The 25,716-nt window shown below is 33.8% G+C and overlaps 1 protein-coding gene across 2 annotated transcripts in view; it reads right to left on the minus strand.

The window, feature by feature from the left end:
• Positions 1-2,469: 2,469 nt before the first annotated feature.
• LOC125052171 (hemicentin-2) overlaps positions 2,470-25,716 on the minus strand; it is a 35,575-nt gene continuing 12,328 nt past the window's right edge. The window contains exons 2-12 of one of the 2 annotated variants that reach the window (XM_047652803.1): positions 22,570-22,756; positions 21,192-21,452; positions 20,335-20,531; positions 15,283-16,437; positions 14,357-14,922; positions 13,302-13,496; positions 11,705-11,894; positions 10,543-10,926; positions 9,342-9,498; positions 6,205-6,413; positions 2,470-5,340 (exon numbers count right to left, since the gene is read on the minus strand). In XM_047652803.1, the coding sequence (XP_047508759.1) occupies positions 5,165-5,340; positions 6,205-6,413; positions 9,342-9,498; positions 10,543-10,926; positions 11,705-11,894; positions 13,302-13,496; positions 14,357-14,922; positions 15,283-16,437; positions 20,335-20,531; positions 21,192-21,452; positions 22,570-22,756 (3,677 nt within the window). In that variant the 3' untranslated portion in view covers positions 2,470-5,164. Of the gene's footprint in view, positions 5,341-6,204; positions 6,414-9,341; positions 9,613-10,542; positions 10,927-11,704; positions 11,895-13,301; positions 13,497-14,356; positions 14,923-15,282; positions 16,438-20,334; positions 20,532-21,191; positions 21,453-22,569; positions 22,757-25,716 lie in introns of those variants that run through there. The other variant, XM_047652804.1, reaches the window with a different exon arrangement.

Genomic DNA, 25,716 nt, shown 5'->3' on the forward strand with positions numbered 1-25,716 from the left:
ATCTATCATCTATGTTGAACTTATTTTATTTATACTAAATAGCTAAGTAACCTGGTAGTGTAAGTGGATAAAACGTGCAGTTTTATGTATCATTCATGGATTTTCGAGTTCGCACCTACTTAAAAATCTTATAATACCTTTGTTTGTTTTGTTACATTTATTATTGTTGCTCGAAAGTCAAGACTAGATTCATTATTAATGTACAATAATTGATTCCTTCAAATAATGCTTAAGGTTTAAGACTGTAAATGTCGGCGGCGGCATCGTTGCACGCACCCGATGTACGGTGGGGCGGTTTGAGTGGTGAGTTTTAAGGTGGGGTGAGTTATATTAGTTCAGTTGTACATTTCAGGTATGCGGAGCCCGCAGCTACAGAATATTCTTTTAAATATGAAAAGTATGTTCATTGATAGCTTAGTTTTAAAGTCGATTCTGTAATTTTTTACACATTAAATACAAAAAACAATAAAATGAAAATAGTAGTAGAGTAAATTAGATTATACTTTTAATGAACTGAACATCGCAACGAAGCCGTGTTAAGGTAACCTCTAAATATGTTTATTACAAGTTGGTTTAACTTTTAACCAGTGCTAAATTAATGCGTATATTAGTATTTTAGTATAATTCATCAGAAAAACTTACAATACTTACTATCAGTATGGGGCTGTTAGGGAATTATGTAGAATTTTATAAATTATATTTGCAATCAAATTTCCAAAAATAGCTTAATTCCAACTCAGCATTGCGTCTTGCCAGATACAGGTAGTAGGGTCTAGGCCTTAGACGATTACTTGCAGGTGACAGCTGCTCTACCGGTTTCTATGGAGCGTGCCGTACCAGCAATATGCGTTGCTTATTTGTACCGCACGATCTCAAGGTTGCGACATTAGCGTTGCGGACATTGAAAGATCTATATTTAAGGTACAAATACCTCGAGATCATTATTGCCATCGCTATTAGAAGTTATGGAGTACCAGTGCTGGTACTTACATAAGCACACTTAGTCAGCCTTATCAACAACCGTTTACCATCTAATCTGCTGATTCCCAACCTCGGATCGATAAAAATCAAATACTTTTGGACAAAGATGTATTGAGATAGCATCATTATTAACATTTTTTTAAACTAAGTAAATGTTGCATGATAATTTGGAATCAATAGAAATGTAATGCGATTTCAAGCCATGTGGGTGAATCGGCGGCTACTTTTTGAAAACTTATTTGATTCAGTAGACAGTCCCATGAGCAGGTTGGCCGTGTAACTCTTAACACTGAGGTCGTACAACCCGGCTGCACACGGTATAAGGTTTTGTCATTTTACTGACAAAAACGAACGAACTCAAAGTTACAGCAAGTTTTAATTACTATGTATAAAAAAAAGGAGCGCAACAACCTTTTTAAGTCTAGGTCACAGATTTCTGTATCTGTTTCATGACCATTTGTCAATCCAAATAGCCAAGTAGGTAAACAGCTTCGTGTGCCTGACACACGTCATCGACTTTTTAGGACTAAGGCAAGTCGGTTTCGTCACGATTTTATCGTTCGGGGGAATGTTAAATGCGCACATAGAAAGTCCATTGGTGCACAGCCGGGAATCGAACCTACGACCAAAGGGATAAGAGTCGTACGCTGAAGCAACTACGCCAACACTGCTTTAAGAACTGCAAGATTATAAAATTACTTTTTTTTATTTTACTGTTATGATATAAGATACACAGCTGACAAATAACAATCAAATATCGTCGTGTTATTGCTTCTTGTCCCGAATATATTCAAAACGTTTGAAAAATGTTTAGTAAGTGTTACGGACAAAAAAAAGAACTTAATACATACAGCGTACTGTACTCGTACATAGTACTTAGTGACAAAGTCCGGCCTTTACTTGTCTTATATAAAACATGTTAAGATCATGTGTAATAATAGCACCTACAATTAAAATAAACTCACCAAGGTGACATAAAATCCTTTGCAACTTCTATTAATCTTAAGAAATTTTGACTAAAATTTACTAACATTTTGTAATTTATTTATTACTTTTTAGGAAGATTTATAGTATTTTTACAAATAGTAAATTATGATTACAATAAAATAAAATCGGTACTAATTACAAATCTCCACCTAAGGATATTCCATAAATACCTTAGGGTGATAGGAAGAATAAAATTAAAATTAACAATTATGAATTTATAACACTACGAAACAATTAAAAGATTGAACTTAAGTGAGAAAAAGCAGAATATTTAATTTTATAACTATTCGTCTCACAGAGTCAATGGATGAACAGAAAAGATCGATGTCGAACTGGGTTGAATATTGGTTGGGTCTGTAATAAAATATTTATTTACTTCTTGTATTTAATTAAGAATTAAAAACATGTTTCGTAGTATTAAATTTTATGCAAAAAGAACTGAATAAATGGTTATGGTGTAGGTAGGTAAAAGGTATAATTTCCGTGTAATAAAAATACTGCTGGAGTGAAAAAGAATTTATTTTCACGAAAGTTAATACATCAATATTTACAATAGATTCCACAAGTTCATTGTTATAATACAACAATTAATTTAACGTACGATGTCAGATCTTAAAATTAAAATATGGCGCATTTCGTTACAAATTAACGTTTGGCGTTTAAGTACAGTATAGATAAAAAATATACAAGTTTAAATGTACAAAACTTAACCGTTAACTTAAACTATAAAAAGTATAAAGAAGTTTCATTTTCATTATCAACTAAGATCATAAGTACTTGTCGTTGTATAGAGGGTTAAAGTTTTAATTGTACACAAAAAGAGACAAAGATTTCATTTAAATATATTTCTTATACTAGTATTAAAGAAAGTTATGCAACGATCAAAAATCAAGCTATTCATATTACCTTCCTACTTCATATGGGCCATGTGATAAGGACAACAAGATACATGTATGTGCAAAACATATCCTGAAGCTGTGTACAATACATTATTGACCCTGAGTGAAAGCTAATATCTACGTATATCTTTCAATACGTAAATTGCACCATTAAATTCGAAAGATATTAATCACGACAAATTATACTAAGTACCTAAGCACTATGATTATCAATAGAATTATATAATATATTTATATTTGAACAATTATCAGCCACGTTGATGCCGAGTGTCCGAGATCTTTTAATTCTGTAAAAGTGGCTTGTATGACTCAAAGATATACGAGAAACATTCATTATACAGGCTGGAACTTTTTAAAAACACCACCTGGGAAATCCCCTAATGGAAGGGACAGCAATTATTGCTTAAAAGAAACTTTATTTAAAAAAACACAAAATCCCACCCTGTATATAACAAAATAATTTAAAAATGAACATTTCCGGTGGTCCAGATCCTATTTATTAAAGGTGGGCCCATTTCGTGCTTTATAACACTAATAAAACTAACGACATCTGATATAATGAAAGCTATCACATGATTATTTTAATAAGTGGTGTGTTTTATATATAATTAAAGATGTGTAATATAAAATAATAATATTGATTTTCTAACATCAATAAAAAGAAAAAGGTTTGTGATATATATGTAGTGAAATAAAACCTAATGAAATTGAATAATTAAAAGTAAGTACTTCTACTAAATTACTTGGAACATAAGTAATTCTAAGATGTAAATTGACCGCAGTTGGGTCAGCCAAAAATAAATACCATCAAATGTGGAATATAAGCGCACAAATGAAAGAAGTATATTTTAAGTATTTGCAAGCAACGAGGAGATTATTCCTTTTTATGGCTTCAAAAAAAACTAAACACGGTTGCCATAGAGTATGAAATAACTGGCATTAAAGTTATATAGCGAAAGTCCTAATACATTAACGTAATGGCACCGAAGTTTTAAAGAGTATTTTTGACAAAAGGACGGCGTTTCTTATAGTTAAGTTATGATTTTATACACGCTTTATATTAAGTGATTAAACGATAATTATAACTATACGATGATATTTAGTTTGAGAAACGATAGTTCTCAAACCTTTAAGTTATTATTGTTGCAATTTTGTAACAATTATGCAGATTTAATGACTCAAACGGATTAATTGTTTTGTCATGTGAGTCGAACCGCCTTTGTGCGGCGCGAATGATTGAAAATCAATGTTTTTGCTGGAACAGCCTTTTAACATTAGTATAACAACTTTGAACTGTATTTCGATATGTTTTCATCTTGTATATGAGATTAGGATTAGTCTCTGTTCGTGATTCCTGGGCCAGAACAAAGACGAAAAAGGAAAAGTTCAGCACCAATGGCCGACGGCCGTATAGTGTAATTAGAGTGATTGAAGCAAAAAGGGCTTATCTCGTTTTTGCGAAAATAATTTCAAAGCATTTTTCTTACCATTTGTCATTTTACAGATATAATGTTTACTTTGTATGTAAAAAACAGTTGAAAAATTCAATATTGTACTAAGGCTAAGATCCTGTTTATATTATAGGCCCAAGAAGAAATTTAATAATCAAATCAAAATATTTGATCTGAAAATGCTAGTTTTATAAAGGTGTGTTGTTGTTGTTACATAAATAATTCTGCATACTTTAAATGCAAGGAAGTTTCACATTAACAAACGAATGTCGAAACAACTAAAATGCAACAAAGGCTGAGCGAGCTTAGCTCATTTCTCCGAGACAGGGCGTAAATTATTGAGAACAAGATGCTATTCAACTGAGTAATTAGGATTCCCTTTGCACTGTCGGAACATGACGCAGGCAAATATTATAAATTATAATAGTTCCATCTTGTTTTGGAGCAATGTATTACTTGATTAGCACTTCTCTGATGTCTCCTGTACCTGCTGTTGTCGTGTACGCAGTTGTCAGAGAGTAATATGTATATAGGATGTATAATTACAATGTGTTGCATATGACGTCGGCTGTGGCCTACGTAGTGTAATATTTTATGTGTTTTAACTAAACATTTAGTTCGCTTACAATATGAAATAATATCTTAATCTATGTAATGATTTTTACCTAACCTTGCTATTTAGTAAAGAATTATTAAATTCAGTAAAAGATAAGGACGTTCAAAGAGAATCTGAAAATCAGATCCCTCAGAAATTTCCGCAAGATATGCGGAAGTTACAATTGTACAAATGAATATTAGTGGTCCAATTAATTTTATTAGGAAATTTACCAGTGATGTTTTTCATATTTACACAATGATTTCGCGAATAACTCTCCTTGCTCGAGAGTTAGGTGTGGAATATCCAGACTCAAGAGATTCATCGTAGCTAAGAGATAGATGGGGCGGCTTGTCTTCGGGAGTGGCGTCTTCAGGCCCCCCACAATACGTCTCAGGCAGACCGCTTACTTCATGATAAGGTGATTCTGAAACCAAAATTCGACATAAGACATCTCATTACAATCTCAAAATTATCGGTAACTGCCTCAGAGTGCGGTTTTCCATGTTTCCAACAAAACATGTGTCAATGCTATTAATTTTTTTAGTTACATTATGAAGTTTTGTATTCGATGAGCACTATTAGCCTAATGGCTCGACAGTGCATCCCTTAACACAACAACACAAAAACACGAAGAGAACGTATTTTGCATTGAATTCACCACCAGACATGTTTCCAACAAGAACAATTTGCCTACTCCGTGTTATTGATTTGATTGCAGGAGTGTGACGCTGCAATGTTTGATTTATCTGTTCAAGTCACTGATGCATATTAGTGCAACTGCTGTATTTCAATAGATGTTTATTAAGCACATACGAGCACACATATTTGTCATCGGATAAATATGGCGCGTGCCATCGCTAGATAATTGACAGCTTGTCCAGTAAGTTTACTTCAGATTATGGACAGACTATAATTTTGGAATCACGACGAACCGCCTGTAATTCCGCCATACAACTGAGCAATGTTCCGTGTCGCTTAATAAGGCTCGGAGCTAACAATGTGGCCGTCCGACTGATCATTTAGCTGAGCGTTTGATAATCTTTTAATATCTTTCGAGGTAAAAGGGAAAAAAATTGTTATCTCTAATTATATTTTTTCTTATTTTTTTTGATGATTGTTATAATATGTGTACTTTTGTTAGTAATAAATGTTATGTCTATGTCAATACAAGTAGAGAGAACGACACTAATTACACTACTTTACGATACTAAGATTTATGTTTCCAATTTAGAGCCCGTTTTACCAAAACATAATAATATACTATAAATCAAAAACAATTTATGCTTACCGATATGTTGATCCACCCTTTTCTTGGGCTTGTGCACGGAGGCGTATGGATCGGAGCAATAGTCCTGTCTTGACGGCGTCTGTGATGAACGCATGGCACAGTCAGCTCCAGCATGACTACCGTGGGTGCTGAGGTTGCCGTGCGGCAGGGGAGAATATGGGGCGTAGTCGTCAATAGTTCCATAGCCACCATGCGCTATTGGGTCATACCTATAGAGAAATACATACAATTAAATTTCCAGAAATAATAGAATAGTCTTGTCATTCAAATAACACAGACTATCGCCCTATGTATCTTGGAAGGTATTTTAGACCCGTCCTATCAATATTATGACAAAGATTTAAGTAAGACATGGCGAGTCTATATCAAATAAAAAATGGTTATTTTTTTTGGTAAGATGAAAATAAAAGATGCTCCGTTAAGTTTAAGCTAATCAGGCTTTAAATTTCGTAGCTAACATTAGAGATAATATAATTTATTACTCTGAGTACGGACGAATTGTAAAAGAACTAAACTTGTAGGCGAAATAGACTTTATAAATAAGTAAGAATAAAGAAGAATTCCCAAGTTTCGAATAGTGTTTTCTCTATCTATAGTTGTTAAAAAAAAATATGCGCATACAGAAATATGTAGTACAATTTCTATACGTACGTGCACCTCGCTTCGCTATTTGTGTACGAACATACAATAATTAAAAGTTTTAGTTAAGTTAAGTTGTCTAGCAGGTATGATATTTGCATACATTTATTATTACTAATTGTCGTGCGATGCGCTGCGCCGCATGCCTGAGAGACAGTGGTATAGGGTGTAAGCGGCCACTTTGCCTAAACATTAAGGAAAAATACTTTAGTTGAGACTGTAGAGTGCCGCACGCATGTTAGGGGATCTAAAGGGATCGCTGGCACATAGTGACATATACTTTGAAGTAGAGAATTAAATCAAATTCTTTAAGAATAATAACATTTTTCACAAGTCATATTTCTTGGGAATTTTAATATTACATCTTCTACTAAGGAACGAATTCCGTATTGGCAATACTTGTGATAAATATCCTACTACCTATCGAACGCTTTCCGCTTTCAACTAATTTCTTACGTTTAGGCTCAAGATGCATTAGTGATAGTAACTTGTTTGACATGTCATTTCTCGATACCATTCCATACCACTTTATGTAGGTAAGTTGGAACAAAATTTAAATTATGCAGACTGAAGAATAGAAACACAAAATTTGCATTTGTATGGCGGTCATGTTGTTTCTGTTATTTTCACTTCACGACTATTTCAAGGGTCTACAACTCTACAAACAGCCATTTCAGTGAAGTTTGGGTGTTGTCATAAGGTTTTTTTGTTTTCTGGACTAAAACTTTCAACCCATCAAATTACCATTATAATTTTGGCCCAGATCCGAGTATCCGACCTCTCTAGATTTCGAATTATCGGACTTTGGACTTATCATATTTTCCCTCTACGTGATTTTGGAGTTATTATAACGATAACGATCTTCAAAACCGTCCGCCAAAGAAATGAATAAATGTAACGAAGTAAATCAAGCTTTGTATTATACAAATATTCAGAGTTCACGTTTTTAATCAATAAATACACAAACCGCATACAGAATCTTTAATCTTTCATAGAGCACGAGAGTATGCGTTTACATCAATATGTATCGGTTTAAACTCTCAATATAGTTTGTACCGAATACATCATTTAAATCAAAATGTTGCCGTTCAAACAAGCAACACTTACATTTTAGGCAAAACAATTGCTCAAAAATAGTTTGAACCTATTTCAAGATTAACACATAACAATCGCGAAATACTACATTCAGTTCATTTTGGACATTTCTCAAACGTTGGATTGTTCCTTGCACAGCCACAAATTAGTTTGTTGTTTATGAAGACCTGTTTCCCTTCGAGATTATACGTAACTTTCTTGTTTACGACATTCCGACAAATTTGCGCTCCAAGAAAGTTTATAAAGAACAAATTTAAAGCTGGTAAAGGTATTTTAAAACATTTGTGCTTTGAATGCAAGAAGCAATACGTAGGTATAAAATATGCATTGCATAGTGCAGCCGAGTACTCGGGCAAAATAAAATATATTTTTCAAAGATTGCTCACAACGAACTTTGTATACACAGTCGAAAATTGCAAAATTATCAAAATAGAGATTCGTAAGAGAATATTGCTTTCTGTGCGTCTATCATACAATTATAATCTGCTGCCGTATCTAGTTAATAATCCATTATTAACCAATGCTGGCTAAACTCCGTACAGTATTTGGTACAAATTCAGTTTATACTATGATGAAAGCCGCTTTCCCAGGATTACAGTAAATATCAAAGAATATTTTCATATGCGTTCAACATACGCTTATAACTAGCTCGCTCGGGGCTATTGCTATAGCTATTAACAAAATACAAGACGTCATTGCGACGAGCTAGATATTTCTATACGAATAACGACCGTCAACTTTTTATCGTATACCACTTGGAATATAAGTTAATAGTAACAGGAAAGCACATAATGGCCTAAAATAGGGGAGGCCTAAATCAGAAGATAACCTGCCCATAAAAATGGTTGCTATACAATGTTAATAATTGTTTTTGTTACCAAATAATTGTTATTTGGTTTGTCAATAACGGTCAGAAAATTCATTTATTTATGACTACAAATTTTATTCAACCGCAGAATAACATGATTTTTATTTTGTCCGATCTATGCCCTAGATTGGTAAGTGGTGAGATGACCGATATCAAACAGTATTACGTGTTAACAGTTGTTTAGCTAATATTTTTTTTAAATTATTTTTACTTCTCTGCAGTTAAAAATTTTTGATTGTTAAATTCCAACCTTATATGCGAATTAGGTCAAACACGTATATAGGTCACTGTTTTTTTTTAATTTGGAGCATAAAATATAAAACGTAATTCATTTAATAATATTCCTAAACACAATCTAGTATTCAGAATTGGCAAAAATGGTAAAACAAGACTGATGTAACATTACTTACATGTGTGTATTGTAAAACAAGACGCAATCGCAAGAAATCTAATTCAATATAGAACAATCCAGTAGCATATTATATTATAATATATGATATGTATCAATATAAAAGAAAGTATAGAATTGTCTTACCCATAATTACACTGCCGGTCTACCATCTGATGCTGAGGAATGCTGGGTGCCGCATTTGCCGCAGCCATCTTCATCTGCCAAAGGGAGTCTTGGGAGTTGACGCTGCCTCCGTTATTACTGTTCGTGTAGCAATTCTCAATATACCCCATATTTACCCCTACAGAAGAAATGTCGATTTTACATGGGTGTGGTGATTCATAACATTCAACATGCAATATTATATTTTGTTTTGGATTGATTTTACCATCTACGTAGCCACTACTGCTTAGTCCTTGCGCGTGCATGAACAAACCAATTCAACATTAGCTTATTATATCACATAATTTATATTATATTATAACAAACATAATTTATTAAAATTATAAACTTTCATTAATTCCATTTCTAGCGAGCGAAACAGTTCCGTGGATTTAAAAATACGTTTAACTATCATTTTACAATTATTTAATTTGAAGGCAACTTGTGACTGGACTGAGTTTAATAAGTGCTTAGATAATTGTAAAATTCAGGTAGTTTATTTTAGTATTTAAACAAGTAATCAACATTACTGAAAGACAATGTTGAAAATATATTACGCGATAATTAAATAATCGTTTTGACTAAAGCTTCGATCAGTATATGAGAATCTTAGAACCGATATGGAATGCACAATCTAATGTTTAATCTTTTCCTTGCTTGCGGGCTTAGGGACGATACTACCAGTATTTTGATACAAAAACTACTTAAATTACGGGATTTTTAGTCAAAGAGCTCAAATTTTCAACAGAAAGTTAAAAGAATGTAGCAATTAATAGAAATGCTATAAATGAATTAAAATACTTATCTTTTAATAGAATCAATTAAATTATTCAGAAATCAATAGCACTTTCAATAAAACCGTAGTTAATTGAACTTATTCCTTTGTATACATTTAATCTTCTTCTTTTTAATCCGATAAGACTTACTAATTACAGTTTTGTACAAATAAAATATCAATAGAAGTTAATATATTTGTTAATTAGAGTTAATTAATCTGTTTGCGATATATTCACGAATATTGCTTTCAATATGTATTATTGAAGTATTAAGTGCAAGCACGAACTATTCATAATACATACAAAGTTTATAAAAACAAACAACAGTACTAAACTAAGCAGTGCAATTGGTTTTTAGTTGAAAGTGTTAGCAATACTTAATAAAAATACATATAAATGATACTTACAGTCCGCGTTCGACATATTTTGCCCAGGATGACCTTGGGTGTGGGGCGCCATGTGGTACCCGTAGCCGCCCTGACTCGCGTATACTGCATTCTTCGAGTCATCCATAGCCATTTGCAAGTCCATAGAATGTTCGAGCGCCTTGTTCTCCATCCCCGTACTCGGATAATATGGAGGGGGCGCTTGGTTAGGTGGCGACACCATGGGAGGCCTCATAGAGTCCATTTCATAGTCCTTTGACGCTTCTTTTTTGTTCTCATTACGTTTACACCGACAAAAGATGAATAAAAGGCTCAAAAAGAGTAAAAAGACTAAGCAAGATACGACTATTGCGATGACCGTGGCAGTAGTCAATGCGGCAGCTGCCTTCGTGTATGATGGACCAACTGAAAAATATTATTGAATTAGGTTAGTTTTTAATTAATAAAAAATCGACGATAACGACTCGTGATGCTTTTATTCTTGCTAAGGGCGGTTACAGACTAGCTTTTTTTACGCGTGTATAAGCTCGTCTTTGGAAGCGCATGTAGGCACGTATAGGCGCACCTTTTGGCACACGCGCAACTCGTACGAGCGTTGACGCGCTTCTTAGCTCGTATAAGTTCGCAGTTCTGGGTACAGTGTATTAATGTGAACGGTTCTCTGTCTTGATGCAACCATCGATGACATCCAGCATCTTTTTAATCTTCTCAGTCGACGGCGAATAAGTAACGGAAATAGAAATTTTATTTAGTCAGAATCCATGTTGATACTGACATGACGCCACTACCGGTTCGAGCGAACACGCCGAAATATGCCAGTTAACGCGCGTCCGGTTTTTTGAAGCGCGTATGCTGAAACGACCGTATACGCGCAGAAAAATACGCTAGTTTGTAACCGCCCTTATCAAGCAAAAGTGGGATCTACGAGAAATCTTATTCTAAAACTTTATTTTGAATCATTATGCAACATTTTTAATGACCACAGCTACGATCTCTGCATTGCGAAAAATAATGGTTCTAAGCTTTATTCCCGCTAAGCTATAGCGGGAAGATTCTGAGTAAACTTAACTTATAAGTAAGCAATATTAAACGTCTAGAAAAATACATTTAATTTCCACATTGAGTCTAAGTTGAAGTGTTTTCTACTCTTCTTGTCTTTAAATAATGTATAAAAAGAACTTACTATCAGCCTCTATGTATTCACTGCACGTATCTTGATTGTCTTGTAAACAAAGCCTCAAACGGACCCTAGGATTTAATTGGTCTAATGGTGGCACAGAGGAGCCTCTACCGCGAGGCGTGGGAGGATCCAGGGTACTTTCTTGTATAGTGGAACTAATACCCGATAATTGCAGTGGCACCGTATCTACGACCTAAAAACAAATATGTTTCTCGTTATTCATTAATTTGTACGAATAAAATATAGTTCAATTCATATTTGACTAAAGCTTTTTAATTAAAAAGTTGAGTGGTATCATTTCGCTCGTTCATTTGATACACAAAAATAACATTAAGATTTTAGCTTCGAAGCTTTATTTTAGCTTATCTTTGTTAAGGAGAATGGTAAGATAAGCTTTGATAGATTTATGTCATTGTAGTTTATAGACAAAATAAATGTGAAAATAAACTCTTTCGTTACACTTTCACGATTAGAGATCAAGAGTTGAACAAATTTTGTTGATTTACGGCATAAGAAACTTACTGTATACTATCTAACAATTTAAAAGTAGAGACATAATGTAGTTTCTATTCAAAGGAACAAAATATTACAAATCTACAGCAAATGTATTATTCCGAGCGTCCGTGTTTTTAGGCGGCGTGCTTTGGGCAAAGATTAAAATCATGAATTCGTCCTACCATCCACAAAGGAAAATTCAATTCAATTCCATAGTGCTCGACTATGTTAGACGCCTTGCACTCAATTTTACCCATAAGCTCGCATACGTGTCGTGTCAATCTGGAGCTTTTGATGGTGGATACATTGAAATAATGTAATGTAACATGTTTTGCACACATGTTTTCTTGCTATTTACAATACTACAAAGGGAAAAGCGTGCTCACACATCTATGAATAAATCTCTGTTTTGAAATAAAATCCTTCCGTCACAAAATGGTCACGACCAAAGCCTAATTTATATCAAAAAAACACAGTGAGTCCCTCACTGGTTTATTTCCAGTGAAGAGCTCTCTAGTCGACGATAGCATCATCATAGCAGTTTATACTACACTCTGTATAGATTTATTATGAGCTCTATTTAGTCATTTCGTAGTTTTTACTAAATCAATCTAATTGAGATGAAGAAATAAAAGAACGTCACGGCAGGTAATTAAAAAGGAACGTAATTACTGATCAGCAGATGCACTTAAAATTGAAATACAATTGAAAACCACGTGATAAGTGTCTAACCCGGCACTCCCACGCAGACAGACCTTTGCAATTTTACATATTCAGACAGCCATTACAATTTAGAAATTACCAGAAAATATATGAAAAAATAAAAATACATAAACAAACAATTGTATTTAAATTCGTCACTTTCCAATAAATACCCTGATTTAGTTAGTATTTATATTATTCAGTTTATTTTTTTTAATTACTCAAAAAATAAAAATTTAGCTAACGTCGTTTCGCACTCTTCCGGCTGCCATCATAATTTTAGTAGGTACTTATGACCCTCCCGCTCAATACACAAAATGAAATTACCCAATGTTCTATGTTACTATAGCATACTAACATAACCTGCGGCGGATAATTAATTTTGTTATGTACGTTTCCTTACCTGCCAGCCACCAAGCGCTCCCAGACCTTCCACCACCCCTACTAGGGGGAGGCACGTAGGCCCCACACTGAACGCAACGGATCTCGTACTGGGATCAAATGTCACCTGTTCCGGCGGTGGTATAATGTCAACTTTCGTCGTCACCATGATCTCATTGGAGTAGTTGCTCTGCCCTTTTGTATTAACTGCTTTCACCTAAAAGTCAAGATTAATGAAATCTATTGCGTGGAAAATTGACAGGCGGCATACACACGAGAGTATCGCAGCGACGATTTTATTCACCATTATTTTTAATTGCTTGTTTTTTAGTAGCAAAAGGTATACGTTGACTGGGGAAAAAATAATAATTTATGGATTCTGATTTTAATTGTAACGTTATGTAAAATAGACTTTACGATAATTGGATTTTTTCTACTATAGCTCGTACGCAAAAGGCTTAAAGCATAGCGAAAGTGACCAAAGCGAATGCACAAATCAGGAAGAAATAATGATAGCGACTGAAGTCATTTACCTTGAATGCAAATGTCAGATGCTGTCGGTAGCAATAACAATGAGAGAAACATATTAGCGTATGACTACTATGACCAAATCATTGATATAGCGATACCTTCATAGAATTTAATACCAACAAAAATATGGCACGAGAAATGGCAAGTCTTTGAATGAAGTGAACAAAACAGCCACAAAAGTAAAGAGGAAAAGGACCGTGGCGCATTTATTTTTTTACATTTACTTTGTGATTCCATTCCGTTAGTATTTTTTAAATCTTAGCATTTGGTCCCGGGTTTGTTGTCTTTGTGCTTTCAATTAAGTACTTTGCGTTTTAATTTTTACACAAATGACTGTAGATTCATTCACTGCCTTAACATAATTTTCTCATCATATTTTTGTTGGATACGCTTTTATTCATATCTGAACATTCAAAAAATTTCAATCGTTGCAAAGCTTGTATAGCTCTAAATAGTTCTTTGTTTATTTATTACTTTTCAATGTACGTGGCCTATAAATATATATTTTATTATCCTTTCACAAGGGTTTTCTTATAATAGAGTTACCTTAAAATGGTAGGTATTATGTTGCTCAAGGCGGGTAACATTGCACGGATTGGATCGCCGACAGTCGTATTCTTTCCAGTCGTACTCGTCTAATCTTTCTGTGGCACAGTGTTCTCCGCCAGCTGGATTCTTCTGTCTTCGATATAGTACAAAATATTTTGTATTCGATAATCCCCCATCGAATCCCGCTTCCCATTTGAGAGACACGAAACTCGGTCCTACTTTTTGACTAGCTAAAGCGCGAGGGGATTCAGGTGCACCTTTTGGTTGCAATCTTATTTGCGGACGTATACTACCCAATGAATTTTTTACTTTACAGTAATAATCACCGTAGTCCTGTCCTTTAATGTTGCGTATAAGCAGAATACTTAAGTAGGAGTCGTTATTGTCCGTTGTAGTAGTTATCTCGTAATGCCCGTCCGAGGACATCTGCAATGGTGCCGTATTTGCGCCGTAAAACCACTGAAATTCTGGTTTGGGATAAGCTTGAACTCTACACGATATTTCAGCATTCTCCATCACATCGTAAGCTACTTTGTTTTGTTGTCGGATTGAAATTGGTTCGTCTGGAAAGAATTAACCGAATGAAAGAATTTGTTATTCGAATTCAAGTCTTCATTTAATAAATCGGATTAAATGACGAAATAGGAGTTCAAGTATACATGAGCAACTGAAGCGATCACTCAATGCCCTTTACTGGTATTTTAGGTTCGAATCCCCGGCATTTTTTAACTGCCGACGCAATGACTATATAAATTTCATAAAATGTTTTTGAAATATATAAATTTTTGTAAATATTAAGTAAAAAGAGTTTTAAGAAATATATTGAGTTTAAAATTTAAATTGCTACTTATACAAATTTTGCTAAAAAGAAATTTATGTAAAGTTAAAAAAACTTAAATAAATCAAAGTATTAAAATACTCACGTTCAATCCTGAGCTGCATAGTTGATTCCACTTTCTTTACTTCATTTTCGAAGGAACAAGAATAGACTCCCCTATCCTCCGGAAGTAAGTCATCCCCGTTAGGCCTCGCGCGACCTTTGAATCGTAACGTACTTTGTATGTTGAACACCGCGTTTCTACTTTCATTTATTTCTGTTTTGACTTCATATAAATTAGCATCCGCTTTTATTTCGGAATTGTCTTTGTACCATTTGACATGGGGTAGCGGTTTTCCCAACGCAATGCACGTCAAAGAATAATTTCTTTCACCGGAGTTCTTTATCATGTGCGGTTGGAGTTTTGATTGGAAGCGCGGAGGTTGATATACTTCGAGGTTGACGGATGCAATCTCGCCATGACCAAGTTCATTTGTGGCCTGGCAATGATAAACACCCTCGCTACCGAGATGTGCACTCGGGATTGTGTATTTATGGCCAGTAGCGAGAACGTTCGGTTTGACATCACCGACATCGATATCCCGGAACCATCTATACTGAGGAGACGGCCAGCCCGGAGGCTTAGCACTACAAGTAAGTGTTACTCCTGCACCCTCTTGAGCTACGGGCCGATCAGGACTAATAAATGCCCGTCCTGGCTTATGTCTCACCAATACAGCGACTGAAGCGCTACTAGCCCGTTCCATGCGATTTCCTGCGGATGACGTAATTACGTTTATGGCTTTGCAAATATATGTTCCAGCCATTTCTGCATCTACTCTAGTCAAAACTAGAGTGTTTCCTTTTTGACGAAAGTCAGGTTTTCCTTCCTTTGTCCAATCGATTGAAATTGGTTCGGGATTAGCAGAAACTTCACAACGTATTTCAACTGTACCGCCTTCTTCGGCGTCGTACGTTTTTGAGTCAATCGTAACACTTGGAGGATAGAGAACATCTAGGTAAATCTCCTTCTCCCCAGGATGATCAAGCCCATTATCAGCGCTGCAAGTGTATTTGCCTGCGTCTTGCACTGTCACATCTTGAATAGTGTGTATAAAAGAGTTTGAAATATATTTGCCATTTCGAGTCCAGCGCACGTTGCTCACTTTGGGTTTTGCGTCAACTTTACATTCCATCGTTGCAGTTCCATCAATTTCAACATGCAATGGATTCTCCGGACCGATTTCAATTCGAGGAAAATCTGAAAAATATTTGTGTTTAAAAACTGACTACTCTATAGGAATATTACAAGGGCTACATAAGCAAGCTTTTCTTTGTAATAATTCTATTTAAATGCAACCTAAATCTAAAGCGATCAATTTTTAATGTCGTTTGTTTTGTTTGTCCAAAAAGGTACTTATAGATATTGTAATTTAGATAAAATAAACATGCAAACATTTAAATCTATTAGTAATGAAAATGAAACAAACACTGCATTGTGAATAGTAAAGTAACAACTAAACCAAAACGTATTTTCCCGGATAGCGTTTACATATCGCATGTATTCTGAGTTTGAATAACAAACTAACGAATTCGATATTAAACAAATAGGTGCCGTTTATAGGAAACGGATGTAAAACTGCTCTACATATCAGCAGATCAACGAATGTTTACTCAGTCGTGTGCAGTGTACGTCCAAATTAGAACATACATCTTGCAAGGCGCTTGCTTTCATTTAGGTCGAATTAAAAATGTTGGCATCTGGCAGGCATTTCGTGTAAACTGACAGGAAAACACTATACAAATGATAAATATTTATATTACAGGGCTGGATTCAAATCAGAAGTAAATTATGACGAAATTAGATAGGTATGCAATACAACATGCGGCCTCACCCACATTACCCAAAGGAACATTTTCAAACAATTTACGAATGGAGAAGGTATTTAAAAGTTCGATAAACTTTTTATTAAATTGTTTTATTATCGCCCAAGGTAAAATTTACTTAAGCTAGAACACATACGAAAACAGCCCAATTTAGAATTACAAATATATCCTTTGTTTAATAATAATTTCTGATCAAAATATATGCAACAAAGAAAAATTAAACAAGAAAAAAACATTTACGTAAATCTTTCGACGAGATTTGAAGGAAAATTATTATGAAAAAGTTCAGTAGTTCGAAAAATGTATAAGATTTTAGAATGTGAACGTACAATTATGGCAAAATGTATGTGCATTCCTTTTAAATTTAACTGTACACTCGAAACAGCTGCAACGAAAGCGTTTTACACCGTCCTTGATATATCGATGCATTTTTTGTTCATTTTTATATCGGCTTTTTTGTCCGTTCTAGCAAAGATATGCCACACAATTTTTATGTCTTAAAACGGTTATTTAAATAACTGCGTTAGTCACGCACTCATTTAAATTAAACTCAATATAATGGAAAACATTACTGATGAAAGCGGTAAAGGTAGGTGTCCGAAGCCCAACTGACGAGTTTTGGAACTAAAAAGTGAACTCTCGGTTTTTGTAAAAAATATATTAGATATTAATATGTTTTGTTTAATGTTGGCTAGATCTGAGTGTAAAAGGTGAGGTATAATTGTGTATCTTTAGCGAGAGTCAAGACGCGGCCTGGTTTAATTGCTCCCGGCCCCGCTTAAGGAGTCTGCCTACTTAAAACGCTTATATTTGCCTTCATAGCGGAAAACGACTGAGACGTAGAAACAACTCTTTTCATTTAGCCCTGGCGCGCTAATTTAGGATTCAGGACATCCGCAAGCGGCTGCAAAATAATAATTGTCAGCTTTTGAAATACCCGTCGTAAAAGAACACAATGCTTCTAACAAAATATAAGGTTAGGTCACCTCCAAAGAGATATGCAATGACTATCTGTCGGCGAGGGTTTGATGTTTGTCTAATTTGGTGAACAAGGGAAAGTTTACATTTAGCTTAACCATTCGGCTTTTACCCTCACGCCTTAATAAACTGAAGACTATTTTACAATGCGACCTTTCATAATGTCTAATTTCAGATTTTCAATTATGAACGAACCGTGACCAATATAGCCAGCTTATTTTGAATACCGCCAATAATGCTTTGATCGGTCGCTATAATATGCTTAATAACAAACTCCCGCTTAAACATTTCCAAAATACCCAGAAAAGTAAAACCTAAATTAACTCTTTTAATAATTCTCTCGGTTAAAATTATTTCGATAAAAATGTAGTAGGTTCTTCTTCTTCCAATTAAAACATGAGACACGAAGAACATCATTTACGATGACAGCTTTAACTTAGGTTTGGCAGTGCTTTATTTCTTTAACAGATTTTATTTTCCGAGATAACAAATTACAAGGTTGTCTGTGATCGCCACTTAATGGTCTTATTCATAAACGTGCTGAAGTAAGCCGCAATATTAGATATTTCCTTAAATTGTAATATTGAAGTGTTAGGACAAAACTTTAATAATTCATAAACTACATAAAGGATTATGAAGATTAGTAAATTATGTAATTAATCTCCGTATAATCGTAGCAAATGAGGTATGTCGGCTTTTAATTAGCATATTGAGTTCAAACAATTATAACCATTGCGAATTGGAAATCTGATTATTTGATTTGATTGTAATATCTACTTTCTTTACTCTTCCTGCAAATGAATTAAAATAATAAAATAATAAGCATTTTATTTATTTCTTCACAAAAACAGTAACAAAACTTAATTCCAAACTCTCTCTCTTCTCGCATCTTTCAACGGAGCCCATGCCTATTTTGTACTTTCCTTTATTGCAAAATGACCAGTCCTTGCGAGCTTTTTTGCTATATTTTGCTAATATTTAATGCTAACGGGGAAATTTAGAGACGTCACTAAATGTTAAAAAGATATATGCAATAACACTTGCAATTTTTAACTTTTACTGCTATTAGAAACATGGTCAGCATTTTATGCAGTAATCATGGTCAATTAGTAAAGAGAACACACACACTTGTCGGTCGCCAGTGGTAAAGATAAAAATTACTGTCTACTCTTGACAAGATCCGAACAAGAATTTAAGTTATGGCATTTCGACATCGGTCATTCGGTTATCTCACAAAAATATGATGAAATTTCAAACATTTCAAACATTGACATTACAAATTAAATTTACTTAAACTCATGTATATAAATATTTAACGCAATAATGATGTTTTAATGAAAATATAATGGATAAATCGTAACATAAGATAGCATTGAAATTGTTTAATTTCACGAATCATGAAAAAATGTTAATTGTTTAACTTTAGCGGATTATTAACAGTCGGAGAATAAATGCGTTGCTAATATTAAAATAAATAATTCTTTGAAAACCCTTAGTGCGGTATTAAATGTATATGGGTATACCGAAATTGAACAAATCCATCGCAGAATTCAATTACGAATTATTGATCCATTAAGTTTAGCTTTCAATGGAAACTTGAGTTAGAGTTGTGTATTACCTATATAGGATTAGAGTTAATACACAACTATAGAGAATAAATAAAGTACGTAAATATTTTAGCTACACCAATTCCTCCGTTTGGTATTCTGGGGCGTGAAAAACGTCCATCAATAACATGCTCAGACGAGTGCACAAAACACGGTTAAGGGTTTTAACTTTTATACATATACTAATGCGAATATATATAAATATGCGCAGAGGCTATGAGATCTTGGAGATTTGGTCGTGGTTGGCAACACTGAAAGATCACGTGGCCGTTCACCAACCCGAATGGACCGATCAAGTGAAAGACGCATCGTCCTCAAAACTGTACGCTGTTATAAGAGAGGCGTTGGACAGAAACCGTTGGACATTTTTATGAACACGTTCCGACACGACGGAAACAAATTACTTCTATTTAAAAAAAAAACATAATTCGTTGCTTTTATTATTATTACTATATCTAATGCCTGACACTGTTTATTTTTTTCCGTTCGAGGAGAATGTGTCGCATCATCACTATTTATTATACAGCCCTCGTTTATGATATTCATAAATACAGTTTGTATACAGTGTGTTTCTTCAGTTTTAAATATCTCAAAAGCCTTTCTTGAGAACAACAATTACCAAGCTAAAAGTAGCAATACAATAACCAACAAACAACCAAACAAGTGACAAATAAACAAGTACTTACAATTTACACTTAATTCAACAGTTGTATCTAGTCTCTGTCCTTCAGGCATCGCTCGGTTCCATACAACGCAGCGAAAACTCGCTCCATCGTCCTCTCTGCTAGGAGCCAGGGTAAGAATGGCTACTGAAGGCTGCACCCGCGTCCTGCCGTTGATCACACTCGCCTCTAGTGGATACGTAGTGCCATCCCGATACCACCTAATCAAGAATAGGTGTATTAAAGAAAAATAAACACATGTATGTACAGAAAAATTAATTTCAAATAAACCGTAAACTAAGTACAAGAGTTAACATTATGAACACTTTGTCGGCTTAATTAATAACATCATATATAAAATGTATTGTAATACTAGCTGTTCCCTGCTACGCTTCGCTGTGGCACATTGTGATTGAATGGTTGAGAAATGAGAAACACAACCAAGAAAACATTTCAAACATTTTTCTCGATCGGTGCAGAACTTTTTGAGTATTTGAAGCGTACACAAACCTACATAACATTTTATATGTATATATATATATATATATATTATATATATATAGATTTATGATATTTAAACTTTTGTTGTGTATGTTAAATTCTCTAATTGCTCATTAAACTTTTTTAATATAATATGTGTATGGACATTCGATATTCGATCATTATTGGTTTACAAGAAACCGTGATGAAAATAAATATTCGATATAAAATTGTTAATAATTTCAGCTATAAGCATAGTAATAGATTGAATTTTATTTTCTTAAATAAAAAACAAATTAAATTTGGATTTGAATTTAGTATATATACATTACACATAGCACAATTTAAAAGCCTACTTTTAAATTATGTTTAGGCTTTTTAGTATTTAAAAAAACACTTACTTGATATCAGGGCTAGGCGATCCACCTGTCGTCGAGCAGGTTAAATTGAGTTCCCGACCTTCCTGCGCCTGGGCATGCGTGCCGGGACTCAGGAGTGGCGGCTGCGGCTGAGTGAGCACCACCAAACTGTGTCCCTGCGAGTGCATCGTCCTCCCCGAACCACCTGCCTTTATACGGCATTCAAATCTCCCGTTGTCACGCTCGTACGATACATTTGACACCATCAAATCGTATCGTCCCTCTGACGGAGCGTATATTACTCTGTAACAAGGCGTTTTTTTTATAACCAGCTTCCATCGATACACTAGCAAGCAAAGAGGATTTGGAATAAAGAGTTTCTAATTTAATGCACTAATGTTAGCTAGTTGACAGTTGAGTTTATATTTCCGAGAAATCAGCCGGAAAACCGTTAACATCTACTCTTTAGATCTGACCATTCAAGTATAAAGCAGCAGGTTACAAACAGCTCTGTCAACGCTTGAGTGCTGCAGTTCATTGAATAAGATTGAATGGTGGACACAGTCAAAAGCCTTTGATAGGTCGCAATATATTACAAGCGTACCATGTGATATCATTACTTCCCAACTGAATAAACTATCTCCTTGTGTGTTTTACAAAAATTTAGGTCACAGTAAAGCAACATGAGTCGCGTAAGATAAATCTTTAAAAATGTATCAATGATATCTACCAAAGCTCTAATAAGCTTACTATGCAATGTCATGACTAAGGGTTTGTTACTATACGAAATGTAAAGAGGTGTAGGACATACGACACCTGTTTATATTTTTACAAGTTCAATTAAAACTTTTACACTCATAGTAATTGCACTTGATATACTGTATTGTTTAATGTACAGTATTTAGTTATAAAACATAGTAAAAGATTTCTGTCGAGTATCAGTAATTAAATTTTTTCGGAGTAGTTTAATAAATACATGCTTTTACAAAGAAAACCACAAATTGTTATGTTATTTTATTACTACTGAATTCCTCGCAATTTTTCCGCTACACGAATTAATGGGCATTATCTGCTACAGACACTACAAGAGAGAAATAAAAGTCTTAGTCTATAAATAAGAAAAACGAGTGCTTATTTTTACTTCGAGTAAAACACTGTTTGTATATCTGTAGACTGACTTAGCTTTTAAGAATAAGATGGTATGGTTAACTCTATAATGTAAGTGACACAAACTCTAGTTTCTCCCTTAAATTATCTACTACTTTGGTGTCGTATATGTCGATACACCACATAGACCACTACGTTGTGTGTCAGCTAGTACATAAATAACAAATGTATATTAATTTGTTCAAGGGGTCATATTTTATATTTACTTAATATCACTCTATTTCTCACAAGAAGTCTTAGCTTGTCTACTCACTTATAATTCGTTTCAAGGGGTATATTTCCTATTGCCACATTGTCATGGCCGCTGGCTGTACTCCGAACCCAGTAGTAGGTTGGTGAATCACCAGGATTCACCTCGGAACCGAATCTGCACTGCATGGTGACGTCGTCACCCTCCCGCGAGTCGTGCTGCTCATCATCACAACGAATCACTCCGATTACTGTAACAAATATAAAAACAAACATTAAAAATTAGCTCAGTCGGAGAACTAACGGAGTAAGCAAGTTAAGATTAGCGCCATAATGTTAATACCGGGTGTATTTTTTAAAATTTATTGATTCTAACAAATAATTGAATTTCAAACCGCTACACTTATATTCAATCGTAATTTATATAAATCTGAAAAAAATCTTTAACATCTACTAAAATCTTACAGTTAAAAAGCACTGCCGTTTTCTGGGTCCACAAATAGTTAAATGATAATTGTGGTTAACAAAGGAAATTGTGGAGCTTTCAGTAGTCAAACAGGTTTGCCTCTTCCAAATAAAATATCTATAAAATTATTTGTAGAAATTTCTAAATAAACTTTCACCGTAATATTAATATTCCAGAGAGAAATATGAATATAAGCAATTAAATACGCCAATTATAATTTAATTTTCGTATCAAGTATAGTTTTCTATTTACAGAATTTCAAGAGTATATTTAAATTATATGGTTAAATATAAAAAGGCTGTATTAGAGCGTTTTTTTAGTATATAAAACTACATTTTAATATACAGTATTGACATCCTCACTGCACACATATTCCATGGATATTTAATTAATTATTCATACAGATATATAAACAACGTTAAGCAGTATTAAGTATATGATTATCGAACAAATCCATTTGACCGTTAAATTCTGATTTTGAAAAGCCAGGGGCCATGGAGGTGGGGCGAGGGCAGCAGGGTCAACGACACGGAGTCGCGTGCGCTTGCGCCGCTAAGCTATAGTTAAAGAGTTACCAAACAACTTTGACTATCTACTAAGATGCGATAGAAAGTTGAAATAGGATTTTTCGTCTCAATCTTTACTTTAAATTTTAATCCTGCGTACAATACTACCTATGTAAGTTTTTTATGGAAATCTTTATATTAAAACCAAAAATCACGAAACTTCCTAAGTGGCACTGGCAGCTGGCTAAACATCTGGATTTATTTTCGTAATCATTAATGGTATTTTAATATCATTAATGGAATAAATGACTAGCTAATCACCTATTAACAATAATAAGTAGGTGTTATGCAATCAAAAGTGAAGGACAAAATACTAACTGTGTTTAAAACCGGTTTATTAAACTATTTAATGACTTACGACGCATAAGGCCACCCTCCGATAGCCAGATGTCTTATGAACTATGGATTTATAATTATCTTACTTCAAATGGTTAAAATATTAAGGGGATCTTATTGTATTTGAGTTACAGAAGTGGTAGTGAAGTGAAAGTGTGAATAAAAAATTTGACAAGCTATGACAAAACTGACTGAGGCGGTTTCCGTTAAACAATTTCAACTTCTATGCGACTTGAAAGTTTTTAATATCTTTTTAAAAATGTGAAAGTGAAATTATATATAAAGTGACATTAAGCCTCTAAACAGAACTATGGACAATGTTGTCTTAAACAATTTACATTTTATTATTTATTGTTCTACAATTATCTTACATATTATCTCTCTACAATTATAACTAACTATATAAAATAGTTTCGACGCGTTAAATTTCGAAAGTTTTATTTAGAGTAAATTTTATTTCTAAGCAAAACTTGTTGGCGTAATACTGCCGCTAATAAAAGACAATATTAAATGCCTTTCTATACTGTCATAGCAATAATGAGGCTTTTAATTCTTAAGACAACAATACCTTTAACGTTGTAAAAATATCAAGTAATTTACAACGAGATCTGATTTTCAGTTAAAAATGTATATTAAATTAATCCTTAACCCTTTTATGTAGGTCATCCAATCGTCAGGCTTGAGAATATTCAAGCCTGTAGCAGTTTACATAATAATGTTAACTGCTAAAAGCATGACAGTAGACAACACTTACTAAATAAAATATTTTACGCTAACAAAAGAAATTCTCGTTGAATTTTAGAAAATATTGTATATGGCTTTTATTAGAGACTTCTTAATGATTTACATCTTGATGCGACTTATCTGTTAAGAACGGCAAATTAAGGTATTTTTTTTATAAAGCACATAACCATAACGAAACTAAACCTAACATGATAATTATTTATCACACATAGTTATCTGTGAATTCAGTACAAGAACAAATCACATTAACCTATTTGTTCGGCTTCTTATTAAATGAGTTATAATTTATGATGTATTACAATTTACAACGACCGTTTATCTACCAGTAGCCAACATTTCAACATTATTTGATCTATTTACTTTTTTATTGCTTCTCTGATTAGAGTTAATGCATAATGTTATTAATAAGAACTAACCATCCGAATTTACAGCGTTGCTGTTATAGTTGGCAACTGCTAGCGATATATATATTTTTTTTCAAAATAAAAGGAATGCGCTATATATTAGGTGTTTTTTTTTACATGACATATATCTTGGTACTTTTTAAACGATATGTACAATGTACATATATATAAAATATAATTCAATGACCTTAACGTAATGTCGCGTTCTACACTAACGGCATTATATGCACAGTAACTAAGTATATTGCGAAACGCTTGTGAGGATTCTCGCTATATTGAACGTTATTTTAACAAAGTCTAGATATACTTACATTAAAATTATAATATTGTGGTTGTAACTTCAACGACAGACATTCTAGTTTACTTTAATATTCTGCATAAACTAAACGACAAACTTTGGCTACTTCCAAAATTAGACTATTGACATTTGTAATATTTATACATTATTATTTAAAATATTGTTTGTAGGCAGTTAAAAAATATGCAGAGCAGATACACAAAGCCACGGAAACCAAGTCTCAAAATCTGTAGAAAACGCTGTTGAAATTCAACATATACTTTTTTACGACACATTAACGGACTTTGTTTCGAGGCTAGCAGCCAGCAGACAGTTGACACACGTGTTACGCATTCATAATAAGAAGAACAAGAGCCGATTGTTATAAGTACGTTATAAGTGGCCGTGGTGTGAAGGA

Source organism: Pieris napi, chromosome 9 (genome assembly GCF_905475465.1).
Source record: "Pieris napi chromosome 9, ilPieNapi1.2, whole genome shotgun sequence".
Classification (NCBI taxonomy): domain Eukaryota; kingdom Metazoa; phylum Arthropoda; class Insecta; order Lepidoptera; family Pieridae; genus Pieris; species Pieris napi.